This window comes from Ictidomys tridecemlineatus, chromosome 3, assembly GCF_052094955.1.
Source record: "Ictidomys tridecemlineatus isolate mIctTri1 chromosome 3, mIctTri1.hap1, whole genome shotgun sequence".
In the NCBI taxonomy this organism is placed as follows: domain Eukaryota; kingdom Metazoa; phylum Chordata; class Mammalia; order Rodentia; family Sciuridae; genus Ictidomys; species Ictidomys tridecemlineatus.
Genome location: NC_135479.1, coordinates 52,216,206 through 52,227,988, shown reverse-complemented (window position 1 = coordinate 52,227,988; position 11,783 = coordinate 52,216,206). Strand labels below are relative to the sequence as shown.

The following is an 11,783-nucleotide window of genomic DNA, read 5'->3' as shown; positions in this document are numbered from 1 at the left end:
GGAAACCGGAAGTAACTGCACCACGACTCAGAGCAATTCCGGTGAATCCGGGGTTGGAGTCTCCACCTAGTTGGAGGGATCTGCGGCGGAGAATCCGAGCCTACTGAGTGAGAGCGGTCCTGGAACGAGGTTTACAGTCCCTGTCCTGTCGATGACTGTCCACAACCTATACCTATTTGACCGGAATGGAGTGTGTCTGCACTACAGCGAGTGGCACCGCAAGAAGCAAGCAGGGATCCCCAAGGAGGAGGTGATGAGATGGCCCCGGCTGCAGTCCGGGTGACCTCGCACCTCCAAACGTACATAGTCCCAGCCCAACCCCTCTTCTCCAAATCCCGGCTGATTCTCAACCTCCACCTGGTCTCTTCCGACAACCAATACCTAACTCTGTCCCTCTCCCTCTAGGAGTACAAGCTGATGTACGGGATGCTATTCTCTATCCGTTCGTTTGTCAGCAAGATGTCCCCGCTAGACATGTACGCCGTGAGAAGGAGGGCTAGTATTGGGAATTTGGGGGCAGAGGGGCTTACTTTGTAGAATGAAAGGGAGATTGGCTCCCAAAATGGGGAAGAGAAATTAGAGAAGCTTAGAACAAGAATGTTGAAGTTTGCAGGAAGGGGAGTAGGGAAGTGGTGAGGTGGTGAAGAGGTTGGAGGTGGGGGCTAAACTGAGGGGTGGAGATGGGAGGTGTCTACTCAACTGGGTTCCTACAAACTGTATGCTTAAACAAGAGGGAGTCGACTTTGAAGGATCAGAAGTATTTCTGCCATCTTTAACACCCTCCTCATCTCTGCAGGAAGGACGGCTTCCTGGCCTTCCAAACTAGCCGTTACAAACTCCATTACTACGAGACGCCCACTGGGATCAAGGTTGTCATGAATACTGACTTAGGCGTGGGATCCATTCGAGATGTGCTGCACCACATCTACAGCGCGGTCAGTGTCCCCTTGAGGGATCCTTTCATCAGAACCCCTTAATAGCCACAGACAGAAACCCCCCAAAATCCCTCAAGTTTCCAGCCCTAATCCTACTGTGTTGTACATCTGTTGAATTTAAGAGTTTTCTCAGAGGTCTTTAGATCCTTAGACAGTTTCTCTTAAGGGAGGGCTTGCCTCCCAGTCTTGGTTCCTTGTGAGTTCATACACCCTTGAGGTTATACTACATTTGGGGTTGAAAATTAGAAATGTCCAGAAAGCCAGGATTTTACACCGTCTTTTTCCACAGCTGTACGTGGAGCTGGTGGTGAAGAATCCCCTATGCCCATTGGGCCAAACTGTGCAAAGTGAACTTTTCCGCTCCCGGCTGGACTCTTACGTCCGCTCTCTGCCGTTCTTCTCTGCCCGAGCGGGTTGAAGCGAGCTACTTAATTCCTCAGGAGAATCTGAACTGCTTGGGGCCCTTCCTAATTTGTGGCCCCCCGCTGTAAGCCCCTCCGTCTACCCTCCTCAAAAGCAAAAGCCCGTCCTCCATCCCGTCCCCTCCTCTTCACAATGAAGCCCACAGGAGTCCCTATATCTCCAACTCGTCCTCTTTCCAGTTTTTAACCCTTATATGACTCCACGAGAAGCCCAGAATAAACTTTTTGTCACCTTCTGCAGCCTGAGCATGTCTGTTTGAGTGGGCCGCCTGGTCCTGCCCCAGATAAAAGCAGAAACTAGGGCGGCTGTACCCATCAAGCCTGCAAAGAGGTTTTGCCCAAGGAATTTTCAATAGCCGCACTGTTGACACTTTGAGCTGGAAATTCTTTTTTTGTGTTTTTGTAGGATTTTAGCCGCAACCCTTTTTGCTAAAGGGTACTAGTAGTGGTACATCCTTCCCCACCCCCAGTCGTGACAATCAGAGTGTCTCCAAACCTTGTCACATGTTTCTTGGGGGACATATTCCTCCCGACAAAGAACCACTGAGTAGAGGGAAGGCTGACATGCGTCGGGTCCAGAAAGTATGGCAACTACGTGCCTAGGATGGATCTCTCTTCTGAGCACACGGAATAATCAAGTCACTGAGCCTTCAGCAGGCGGGGCTCATGCAGATGTGCCCCTGGTCTGGCTGGGAGGTGGGCGGTTCTATGCAGAAGAGGGGGCGGTGCCTGCATGTTGATAAGCTGGGCCGGCTGCCGACGCGGCTGGGAGCCCCAATAGGTCCCGCTGCGGTTCCGGCTAAAGTGGCATCCCTCTCCCGCCACCCTTTGTCCCTGGGTCCCCACCTTCTGAGGATCGCCCTTGATCTTACCCTCATCCACTTCCTACTCCCTGAACAGCTCCCCCCGTATCTGAATATCTCCACTCCTGGAGCCCCCAGCGTTTCTCTCTTCCCGCCGCAAACCCCACGACCTCCAGCAGCCCGCCCCCGCGGGCCCGATCTGCCAGGCGGCTCCCGCCGCAGCCACCTCAGCCTTCCCGCTCTCCCAGGGATCACCTTATTACAACCCCAGGTGTCCGCGCTGGGGTGTCCCTGCTTCTTCCTCCTGTCCCCTCAGAGCCCCCTCCCTCGCCCTGGCCAGCCGGCATGCAGGTGTCTATCGCGTGTACCGAACAGAACCTTCGCAGCCGAAGCAGTGAGGACCGTCTGTGTGGACCCCGGCCGGGCCCCGGGGGCGGTAATGGAGGGCCAGTCGGCGGGGGGCATGGGAATCCTCCGGGGGGTGGCGGGTCCGGCCTTAAGGCCCGAGCCGCTCTGGTTCCCCGACCTCCAGCGCCCGCTGGGGCCCTGCGCGAAAGCACCGGCCGAAGCACTGGCATGAAATACAGGTATGGGGTGGCCGGGCAGCCTGCCCATTTGCTCCCGGTTCGGGACCCCTACGGCGTCCTTGGGATGGCCGCCAAAACCCTTTCAAACTTTGGTAAAAATGTTCCTTCCGGTCACTGACACTCTCTTACTTGGTCCTTTTCTTGTTCTCCATCAATACTCCCAACAGGATCAAGTTTAGCAAGGTTGAGTCCTGTCAAACCCAGGGGATGCTCCTGAGTTTCCCTCCTTACCCCTAGGAAGGTTGTGGATGCACGGACCTCCAGGCTGCGCCCCCTTCCAATAGTGTCCTTGGGTCGGTGTCCTGGGGAGAGGAGGGAGGGAAACGACTTCTCACTCTGGCCTGCTCTGAGTGTCTGACCCAGATATTGCCCCCACCATCCCCGAGAGCTGGGTTTCTTTTGACCTCTCAGGGGTTAGGAAGGGGAGGGGACTGGGGCCTGTGGGAAGTAAGGACTACTATCTTAAGTCCTCAGGATAAAGGACTGGTCTGGATGGAGGGCGGGCTTAAATTTGACATTATCTTAGAGAACTGAGAGACAGGGGCTCCTGATTGGTAGTGAGTAGAGGTCACTGATCTGACCTGGCTTTGTCACCTGAGTAATCTCATACCCTCCATGTGTCTGTCCCAATTGGGAAATTGAGCTGACTACCTGGATGGGACCCCTTGGGAGGAGAAATGGGCTCACTGGTTAGGAGATAGTCTCCACAAGACAATGGGAGCTGAGAGATGGAGAGGGGAAGAGGCTTTCATGTCACATTCCCCGCCAGGTCTCCTGTTATGTCTTTGTGGGTATAGCCAGAGACCCTGGACTGAGTACCTGAACTTGACTTGGTTTACCTCTGCCATCCTGGAGTCAACCTAAGCATGCCACTCTCTGAAGGGTCTGTACTCACCACAACTATCCACATTCCCTGAAACCCCCTACTCCACACATCCCACAGATGATTCAAATACAGGCAAGAACTCACCCAGAAGAAAGACAAACCAGACAGCACATCTTCAATACGATAAGAGGGAATAGAGGCATCCAGCCATTTATTGTTCACTTGTTCTTTTAATAATATTCTTAGGTAATCTGCTATGGTAAGTACTGCCCAATCCCACAGGCCTACTGGGTCTAGTTTCTTTGGACTGAGACACCTTGAGGGCTTCTCAGTCTGGAAGGAAAGGAGCTGGGGGCTGATGACCTAGGTTCATAATGGAAGAGCCAGTCTTTCCCTCTGCTTCTGTATCCTACAGGAATCTAGGAAAGTCTGGTCTTCGAGTGTCCTGTCTTGGCCTGGGTGAGTCAGAACAGGAATTAAGGGAAGGGGGCATTCTTTCATGGCCCACTTCACACAGTTCTCATGTATTTGGCTTCTCTCCTGCAGGTACCTGGGTCACATTTGGTTCTCAGATCTCAGATGAGGTATAAGTGATGGAACCTAGAAGCAGGGTGGGGTGGTGGTAAGGAAATCAGAAAAAGGGACCTGGGAAGGGGTTTGAACAGCAAGCATGGGGAAGGAGGGATGTGAGGCTGGAGACTGCAGAAAAGGGAAAGAATATAGAAATAAGGGATGAGGTGCCATGGGTTGGAGTACAGCAAGGGAGGTTACTGAGGGGCAATGGGTGATCTTCAACTCTTTCTCTCACCTTCCTAGACAGCAGAAGATGTGCTGACAATTGCCTATGAGCATGGTATAAATCTGTTTGACACCGCTGAAGTGTATGCAGCAGGAAAGTAAGGACTGGGGAGAAAGAACTAAGTTACACTTGGAAGGATGAGGGAACATCAGGGTTTCTTATTTCCCACTAAAGAACTCTAGGATTTCTGGGAAAACTAAGGTCCAGCCTTTCAGGACATGGGCCCCCAAAGCATTATAGGAGTTATAGTCCTAGCATCCATCCCTCTCTAGCTTACAGGCCAGTAGGCATACTGTGTAAGTCACATTAAATAAAACTAACAAAATTTTTATCTTGAAGGAAAAAAAAAAACCCTAACAGCTAGGTGCAGTGGCACAACCCTGTAATCCCAGCAATTCAGGAGGCTGAGGCAAAAGGATCCCAAGTTTGAGGCCAGCCTCAGCAACTTAGCAAGACCCTGTCTCAAAATAAAAAAAATGAATGAGAATGTAGCTCATCCCTGGGTTTTACCAGTAACAAACAAAGAAATAAACAAAACCCCAACAAACATATCTTGAGTATCATTATGTACAACTACATATGAACTACAAAGTTGTATTTTCATCAGGCCAAATAATATACCTGTGGCTTCTCACTAGGAATAGCCAAAACCTAGAATGCCTATTCTGCCTCTTCTCCATCTTGCAGACCCTTTTGCTCATCTTTAAGACTTAGCCTAAATATCAGTTTCTCTAAGAAGCTTTTATCCAACTCCCTAAAATTGGTCACCATCCCCTATAAGCTTACTGCCTTCTGACACAATTAATTACTGGTTTAACTATCTATATTTTCTGCTTATATCAGAGGCTTTTCCCTCCATGGAACTTGTCTTGCTTTTCCCCAACTCCCTTCACAGAGCCTAGCACAGAGCAGGCATTATTCTGCTATAAAATCAACATGCTCTCAAAAAGTGCACAGTGTAATCCCAGCAGTTTGAAGGCCATGGCAGGAGGATCGAAAGTTCAAAGCTAGCCTCAGCAACTTAGTGAGGCCCTAAGCAACTCAGTGAGACCCTGTCTCTAAATAAAATACACACATAAAAAAGGGGCTGGAGATATTGCTCAGTGGTTATGGGCCCTTGGATTCAATTCCCATTAAAAAAAAAAAAAGTACACAGTGGGCCAGATATATAGCTCAGTGGTAAAGTATTTGCTAGCACACATGAAGCTCTGGGTTCCATCCCCAAGGCCAGCCTCAGCAACTTAGCAAGACCCTGTCTCAAAATTTAAAAAATGAATGAGAATGTAACTCAGTGGTAAAGTGTCCCTGGGTTTTACCAGTAACAAACAACATTGACATAATGTGTATGGTCTAAGTGGTTACAACAAAAAATACAGGAAATCAAACAATAGTAAAACATTTCAGTAAGAGTTCACTCTATTGCACTGTTCGTAACACGTCAGCCTGGTTGTAGCTGGCAGATTCCATTTCAGTGCCACAGCATCTCCAGCAATACATAACTGACCAGTGGCTTTCAGTTTCAGGTCTTGGAGTCAGTGTTTTATGAGGTGCTGTGGGTTAAAAAAAAAAAAGAAAAGAAAAAAAAAGAGTTCACCATAACAATTTAAGATTTGGGCTAGGGTTGTGGCTCAGTGGTAGAGCGCTCGCCTCGCATGTGCAAGGCCCTGTGTTTGATCCTCAGCACCACATAAAAATAAATAAATAAAACAAAGGTATTATGTACAACTACAACTAAAACATTTTTTTTAAAGAAAAGCAACTTAAGAATTGACACAAATTAGCTCATAATTATGTGCTAAAGAATTGTGTAACCAATTCAAATGAAGCTAACAAGAAGGACTGATCCATAGACTGTGGCCATCAGAGCACCTTCTATGAATGAGGCAGAATCTGAACTGAGCTTAGAATGAATGAGGCAGAATCTGAACTGAGCTTAATGGTGGGAAGTTCTGAGAAGGGGGAAGGCAACCCAGATGGTTGAAACCAGACAAGGCAGTGTTCTCCCTAATTCTACCAGTCTGTTCCATTTTTCCTCATCCTATTCTTTCCCTTTAGCAACCCACAATAGGGCTTGATACATAGTTGATACACAAGAGGTATTTGTTGAATTGATAAATGAATATTGTATGACTATACCCCTAGCTCCAGAAGCCACTCTTATTTAGTCCAAAAGAAATTGAGAATCCAAATGGGCTTCTGTTTTTTGCTTTACAAAAGAGCAAAAGGTGGGGAGGAGGGGAAAGAATTGATCCACCTTGGAGAGATCAGTGTCTTTGCATTGTTTTTCTTCCAGAGCTGAAAGAACCCTAGGTAACATCCTCAAGCACAAAGGATGGAGGTGAGACCATGTTTTGGAGGGTTTCTGGGGACATGATCATCCAAACATCCTTTACTTTTTGCTTCTCCCATTTCTCTTTTGCCAGGAGATCAAGCTATGTCATCACCACCAAGATTTTTTGGGGAGGACAGTAAGTGACTATTCCACCGTGACTGGGGAGAAGTGTATGGGGCGGGTGAGGACTGCTGTCCCATACTTGCTATTGTAGGTTCCAGTCCTGCCTGTGAGGACTCATGCAATCCTCATGACTCCAGGCCAACCCTGGTCCCCTATCTTTGTCACACCTCTTCTTTGACTTACCTTTTTCCTATAGGGCAGAAACTGAACGAGGCTTAAGTCGCAAACACATCATTGAAGGTGAGAGTTAGAGACTGGGGAAACTCAAGTGGATGGGCATAGAAATCAGAGGAGTTGGGAACATTTTCGAAAGCTTTGAATTGGAGGCTTTAGGTGGCCATGGCAATGGGGTAGTCAGAATTCATAGGAATCAGAAACTGAGGAACTTACCGTTTTCTCCTCACCCCCTCCTAAGGCTTGCGAGGATCCCTGGAACGCCTCCAGCTGGAATATGTGGATATCGTCTTCGCCAATCGCTCAGACCCTAACAGTCCTATGGAGGGTAAAAGTACCATTCCCAAACCTGATAGCCCTTCAAAACTGGGCACTTCCTTAAACCCTCAAGAAGTTAGCCCCAGCTCAGAAGGCCTCCCACACTCCACAGCAGAAGCTTAGACTCCAGGACTTGGACAAGGGAGGGAGGTGGAAAATAGATATACCTTTTTGGCTGCATGGAGATACCTGGGGGGATCTTGGTAGGGCAGGCAGAGGTCTGCAGATCTGGTAGATTCTAGGGGTCTAGCAGTGAAGCTCTTCCTTTCCTGTGTGCCTAGAGATTGTGCGAGCTATGACCTACGTCATCAACCAAGGGCTGGCCCTATATTGGGGGACATCCCGATGGGGGGCTGCAGAAATCATGGTGAGTCTGTGACCCCACTTCCCCCATCCCAAAACTGGTTCCCACTTTTCATATGGCTACTCCAGACTCCACTGCACTGGAGGAGGAAGTGAGGAAGAAAATGGAAAGGGTATTCTGACTCCCATGTCCTCTCTACCTCACCCAGGAAGCCTACTCCATGGCCAGACAGTTTAATCTGATTCCTCCGGTGTGTGAACAAGTGGAGCACCACCTATTTCAGAGGGAGAAAGTGGAGATGCAGCTGCCTGAGCTCTATCACAAGATTGGTGTGCAGCCCCATATCCCTGCCTTTCACTCAGCCTCACTTGTGGCCTAGGTACCTTTCTCACACCCAATCCTCTTGCTCTTAGGTGTTGGTTCAGTCACTTGGTCTCCTCTGGCCTGTGGTCTCATTACTAGCAAATATGATGGGCGACTCCCTGATACCTGCAGGGCCAGCATCAAGGTGAGATCTGAGATGGTGGAACTGGGGCCATCTGGCATGCTATGGGTGGTGGTAAAGTCTTTTACTGATACTCCTCGTCTTCCAGGGCTACCAGTGGCTCAAGGATAAAGTACAGAGTGAGGATGGCAAGAAACAACAAGCCAAAGCCATGGACCTTCTGCCCATTGCTCACCAGCTGGGCTGCACTGTGGCCCAGCTTGCTATTGGTGAGACACTGCCAGTCCTGGACCCCTGTCTTCTCTTGAAACCTCAAACCCCTGTCTTCTCTTCAAACCTACCCTAAGACTGGTTTGTCCCTAGGAATTACCCTCTTCTTCAGAAATACCACTGAAACCAGTGTGCTCACTCATCCCCATCAGTTCTTTTGTTTTTGTTTTTTCCTCCTCTGGCTCCAGCCTGGTGTCTCCGCAGTGAGGGTGTCAGCTCGGTTTTGCTGGGGGTGTCCAGTGAAGAGCAGCTGATGGAACACCTGGGCTCACTACAGGTGAGTTTGGAGACTAAGTGGCAAGGTTCATCTCTGTCCCCTTCCCCAGGAGTCAAAGCTACACTGTCCAACCCAGAATAGCCCGATGAAGTTAGCCACTACAAAGTCCTCACTTTGCAGGTGAGAGGTCCAAGATGACAAAGTGCGGCAGGGTCACAGCTGTGACTTGCTTTTTGCTAATGGTCCCTACTGTGGTGCTTCCTCGGGTCTCTGAACCTCTTGACTTTCCTCAATACCCGGGATGTACGGCCTTGTCCACCACCCCATTCTCCTCCAGGTGCTGAGCCAGCTTACACCGCAGATGGTGATGGAGATAGACGGGCTCCTGGGGAACAAATCACATTCCAAGAAATAGTCCCTGGGGAGTGCAGAGACTCAACCTGATGCCGCTGCAACCGCCCAAGAATCGCATCTCCGCAGCCGCCCCTTTACTCCACCCCCGTATCCCTCCACCCAGCGGCAAGAACCAGGGTAGCCCCGCCCACTACAAATCTGGCTTGAGTAGCGATGCGCATGAACAAAGCCATATCCTTCCGCAGTGGGGCTTGAGAGAAAAAGTAATCCGCCCACCCCGTGCTGCGTCCTTTTTAGGCCTTCTTCCTAATCCTGGGCATGAGCTATGGGCGTACACTCTCTGCCGTTTGGTCTCGCTCCTTTCTCTCTTCTCCCTTGTGCCGGGGCTCAGGAAAAAACACGGCAGATGCAAGAACATGCAGAGTACCTCAAAAGTGACCCTTGAAATGTCATCAAGGGGTAAGGACCTAATAAGTGAGTTATAATGTTACCTGGGACATAGGAAATGTGGTTTTACGATATTCCACACAAAGGCAGCCAGGCTGGTCCTGGCTGGAAGAAAATGAAAATCTCTGGGAAACCAGAACTCTACCTCCCAGCTCGGAGGTGCAAGACTTCAATCTAGAACTACTGTAATACCTTGTTCTTGCAGCGAGGGGCCAGAGTGGGGAAAACAGTGACAGCACCGGCAAAAGCAGAGGGAAATTTGATAGCAGATGTACAGTGTGATCTGGCCAAAATTGCCCAGGTGGCTCTTGGAAAACAAAGTTGGGTGGTCCTCTTGCATTAATGATAGTCTTTGGGCAGAGAGATGGGGCTGACAAAGACCTGGGAACAAAGTTTTGAGCCTTGAGCTGGACTTCCTGTCTGCCAGTAGAGGACTGTAGTCTTCCTCCTGCAATAACCCTAAAGCAATAATGATGGCCTATCTTCTGTAAGATTTCCCAGGGAACTGTAAATAAAATTTCAGCTTGATCCTCACAGCGTCTGAAATTGCAGGGGATGGAGGGTAAGGTTTTAGCCTCACATATATGGTCCTCTTGCCCTCTGTCATTAGAAAACTCTCAGCACCAGTTTTCTCTTCATTCAGCTCAATGATGCAGGAACGCGGCTCCTGGTCACTGCTAATGAAAGACTTAGGCTCTAGGTACCCCAGGCATGGGTCTTAGTCCTTCCTTTTTTAGCGCCTAGTGATCTGGCTTCCTAGTTTTGTTGCTCCTCTGGTTGGCCATTCATCCAGAATGAAAGTCAGTTGCCTGACCCTCTTGCCCTTTTTGTGTTTTTAAAGTTTTATTAGTTATACTTTTTACTTGACTTGTACTTCTTTCTCACCCCGTACCCACACATCTAAAGAACTATAAGAATAGTTTTCTCATTGCTAAGTAAAAGACTGTTCTGAAGTAGAGGCTTCAAGAGCGGCACAGCGGTGGCACACATCTGTAATCCCAGCAGCTCAGGAGGCTAAGACAGAAGGATCTTGAATTCAAAGCCAGCCTCATCAATGAGGAGAGGCTAAGCAACCCAGTGAGACACCCTGTTGGGCTGGGGATGTGGCAACCCTAAATTAAATCCCTGGTACCCCCCACCCCTCAAAAAAAAAAAGATTTAGTGGAAGAGAGGTCAAGTGCAGAGAGAGGGAAAGAAGTGTGTGTGGGGGGGTGTATTTGTGTGTCTTTGTACTGTATATTGATCTCAGGAGTGCTTTACCAGTGAATTACATCTCCAGTCATTTTTATTTTTTATTTTGAGACAGGGTCTTTCTAAATTGCTAAGGTTGACCTTGAACTTGAGATCTTTCTGCCTCAGTCTCCTGAGTTGCTGGGATAATGGAAGAGTTATCATTTTAAAAGGAAAAAAAAAAAGAAAACCAGTGATGTGAGGGTAAAAGAAAAGCAGAATCAAATGGTGTGATGTCAGATACTGCTCCTATTTTCTTCCCCAAAGGACTCTGATTTCCTGGAGACAGAAAGTGGGTGGAAAGTTACAACCCTCAAAGATCACAAGGCAGAGGAGGATGAGATCTGCCTTCCTTAAATACAACCTCACCATCTCCCTTCTATCCCCCTTCATCCTGCCTTGATCCTGAAGCTGGGAGCACAGAGTAAAACCTATTTCCAAAAGAGAGAACCCAGGAGCATGCCATTTACTGGATTAGCAACCAACAAGATCAACTAATTAATACTTACATCCACCCCTATCATCTCCCACTCATTTTGGAAGACTGTGGAGGAAACAAAGAAGTAAAATGTATGACTAAACTATGATTAGTTCTTCTGTAACAAACACACAAGAATTTATCAATTCAAAATAGTATTCTCCTTAAATAGTTCTCTTGGAGAGTTATGCATTTCTTATAATGTTGCCTACCCCATTGCTGAATACATTTTAAAATTCCTCTTAGAATTGCTTTCAGAGGCAGTTTAGAAGCCCCTTGGTGGGGGGGGGGATGCCAAAAATAAAAACCTTCCTTTACTGTCATACCTCCTATGTATATAAACATTAGCCATATTTCTCACCCACCTTATTCATGAATTTAACAAGTATTTGTTTATTGAGTTCTGCTATAGTATGGCACAGGACACAGTGGTGAACAAAACCAGACTCAGAACAACCGTTGTGCAGTTTACTGATGGGAGAGAGAAACAATCAAATGACCACCAACCAAATACAAACTTCAGTTGTCCAAAGTCCAGAGGGGGAAAAGAGGGGAGGGATGAGGGGAATAGCATACACAAAGGCCTTTTGAAGAAGGGAACTTGCAAGCTGTGTTAGCTTTTCGTTGCTTTGACAAAATGCCTGATTAAACAAATTTAAGGGAGGAAAGATATTTTGGCTCACGGTTTCAGACTTTTCAGTCCATGATCACTTGGTCCC

General features: G+C 48.2%; 2 protein-coding genes, 1 long non-coding RNA gene and 1 other non-coding gene across 7 annotated transcripts; 3 read left to right on the top strand and 1 right to left on the bottom strand.

Moving 5' to 3' along the window:
* Nucleotides 1-9: 9 nt before the first annotated feature.
* Trappc1 (trafficking protein particle complex subunit 1) lies at nt 10-1,597 on the top strand. Of its 2 annotated transcripts, XM_005332830.5 has the most exons (4): nt 11-250; nt 406-476; nt 797-935; nt 1,225-1,597. In XM_005332830.5, exons 1-4 carry the CDS (start codon nt 152-154, stop codon nt 1,351-1,353), a joined length of 438 nt encoding a protein of 145 aa, XP_005332887.1. In that variant the 5' UTR covers nt 11-151; the 3' UTR covers nt 1,354-1,597. The 2 variants fall into 2 exon arrangements, with proteins under 2 accessions (XP_077898979.1, XP_005332887.1); XM_078042853.1 differs by lacking the exon at nt 406-476 and having other exon boundaries at nt 10-250.
* A 154-nt stretch (nt 1,598-1,751) lies between these two features.
* Kcnab3 (potassium voltage-gated channel subfamily A regulatory beta subunit 3) lies at nt 1,752-9,890 on the top strand. Of its 2 annotated transcripts, XM_005332829.4 has the most exons (14): nt 1,752-2,747; nt 3,989-4,032; nt 4,120-4,157; nt 4,390-4,469; nt 6,666-6,710; nt 6,796-6,840; nt 7,024-7,067; nt 7,243-7,329; nt 7,601-7,686; nt 7,832-7,952; nt 8,037-8,131; nt 8,217-8,337; nt 8,527-8,615; nt 8,893-9,890. In XM_005332829.4, exons 1-14 carry the CDS (start codon nt 2,506-2,508, stop codon nt 8,968-8,970), a joined length of 1,215 nt encoding a protein of 404 aa, XP_005332886.1. In that variant the 5' UTR covers nt 1,752-2,505; the 3' UTR covers nt 8,971-9,890. The 2 variants fall into 2 exon arrangements, with proteins under 2 accessions (XP_005332886.1, XP_040125336.1); XM_040269402.2 differs by having other exon boundaries at nt 3,989-4,157.
* LOC120884191 (uncharacterized) lies at nt 3,748-8,042 on the bottom strand. 2 transcript variants are annotated; one of them, XR_013436327.1, is made up of 3 exons: nt 7,487-8,042; nt 7,218-7,320; nt 3,748-5,922 (listed from the first exon to the last, which is right to left on the bottom strand). It is a non-coding gene; the product is annotated as an uncharacterized LOC120884191 (long non-coding RNA). The 2 variants fall into 2 exon arrangements; XR_013436326.1 differs by lacking the exon at nt 7,487-8,042 and having other exon boundaries at nt 7,218-7,346.
* On the top strand, nt 5,792-5,910 carry LOC120884653 (small nucleolar RNA SNORA54). Its single transcript, XR_005727075.2, has one exon. It is a non-coding gene; the product is annotated as a small nucleolar RNA SNORA54 (small nucleolar RNA).
* Nucleotides 9,891-11,783: the final 1,893 nt, after the last annotated feature.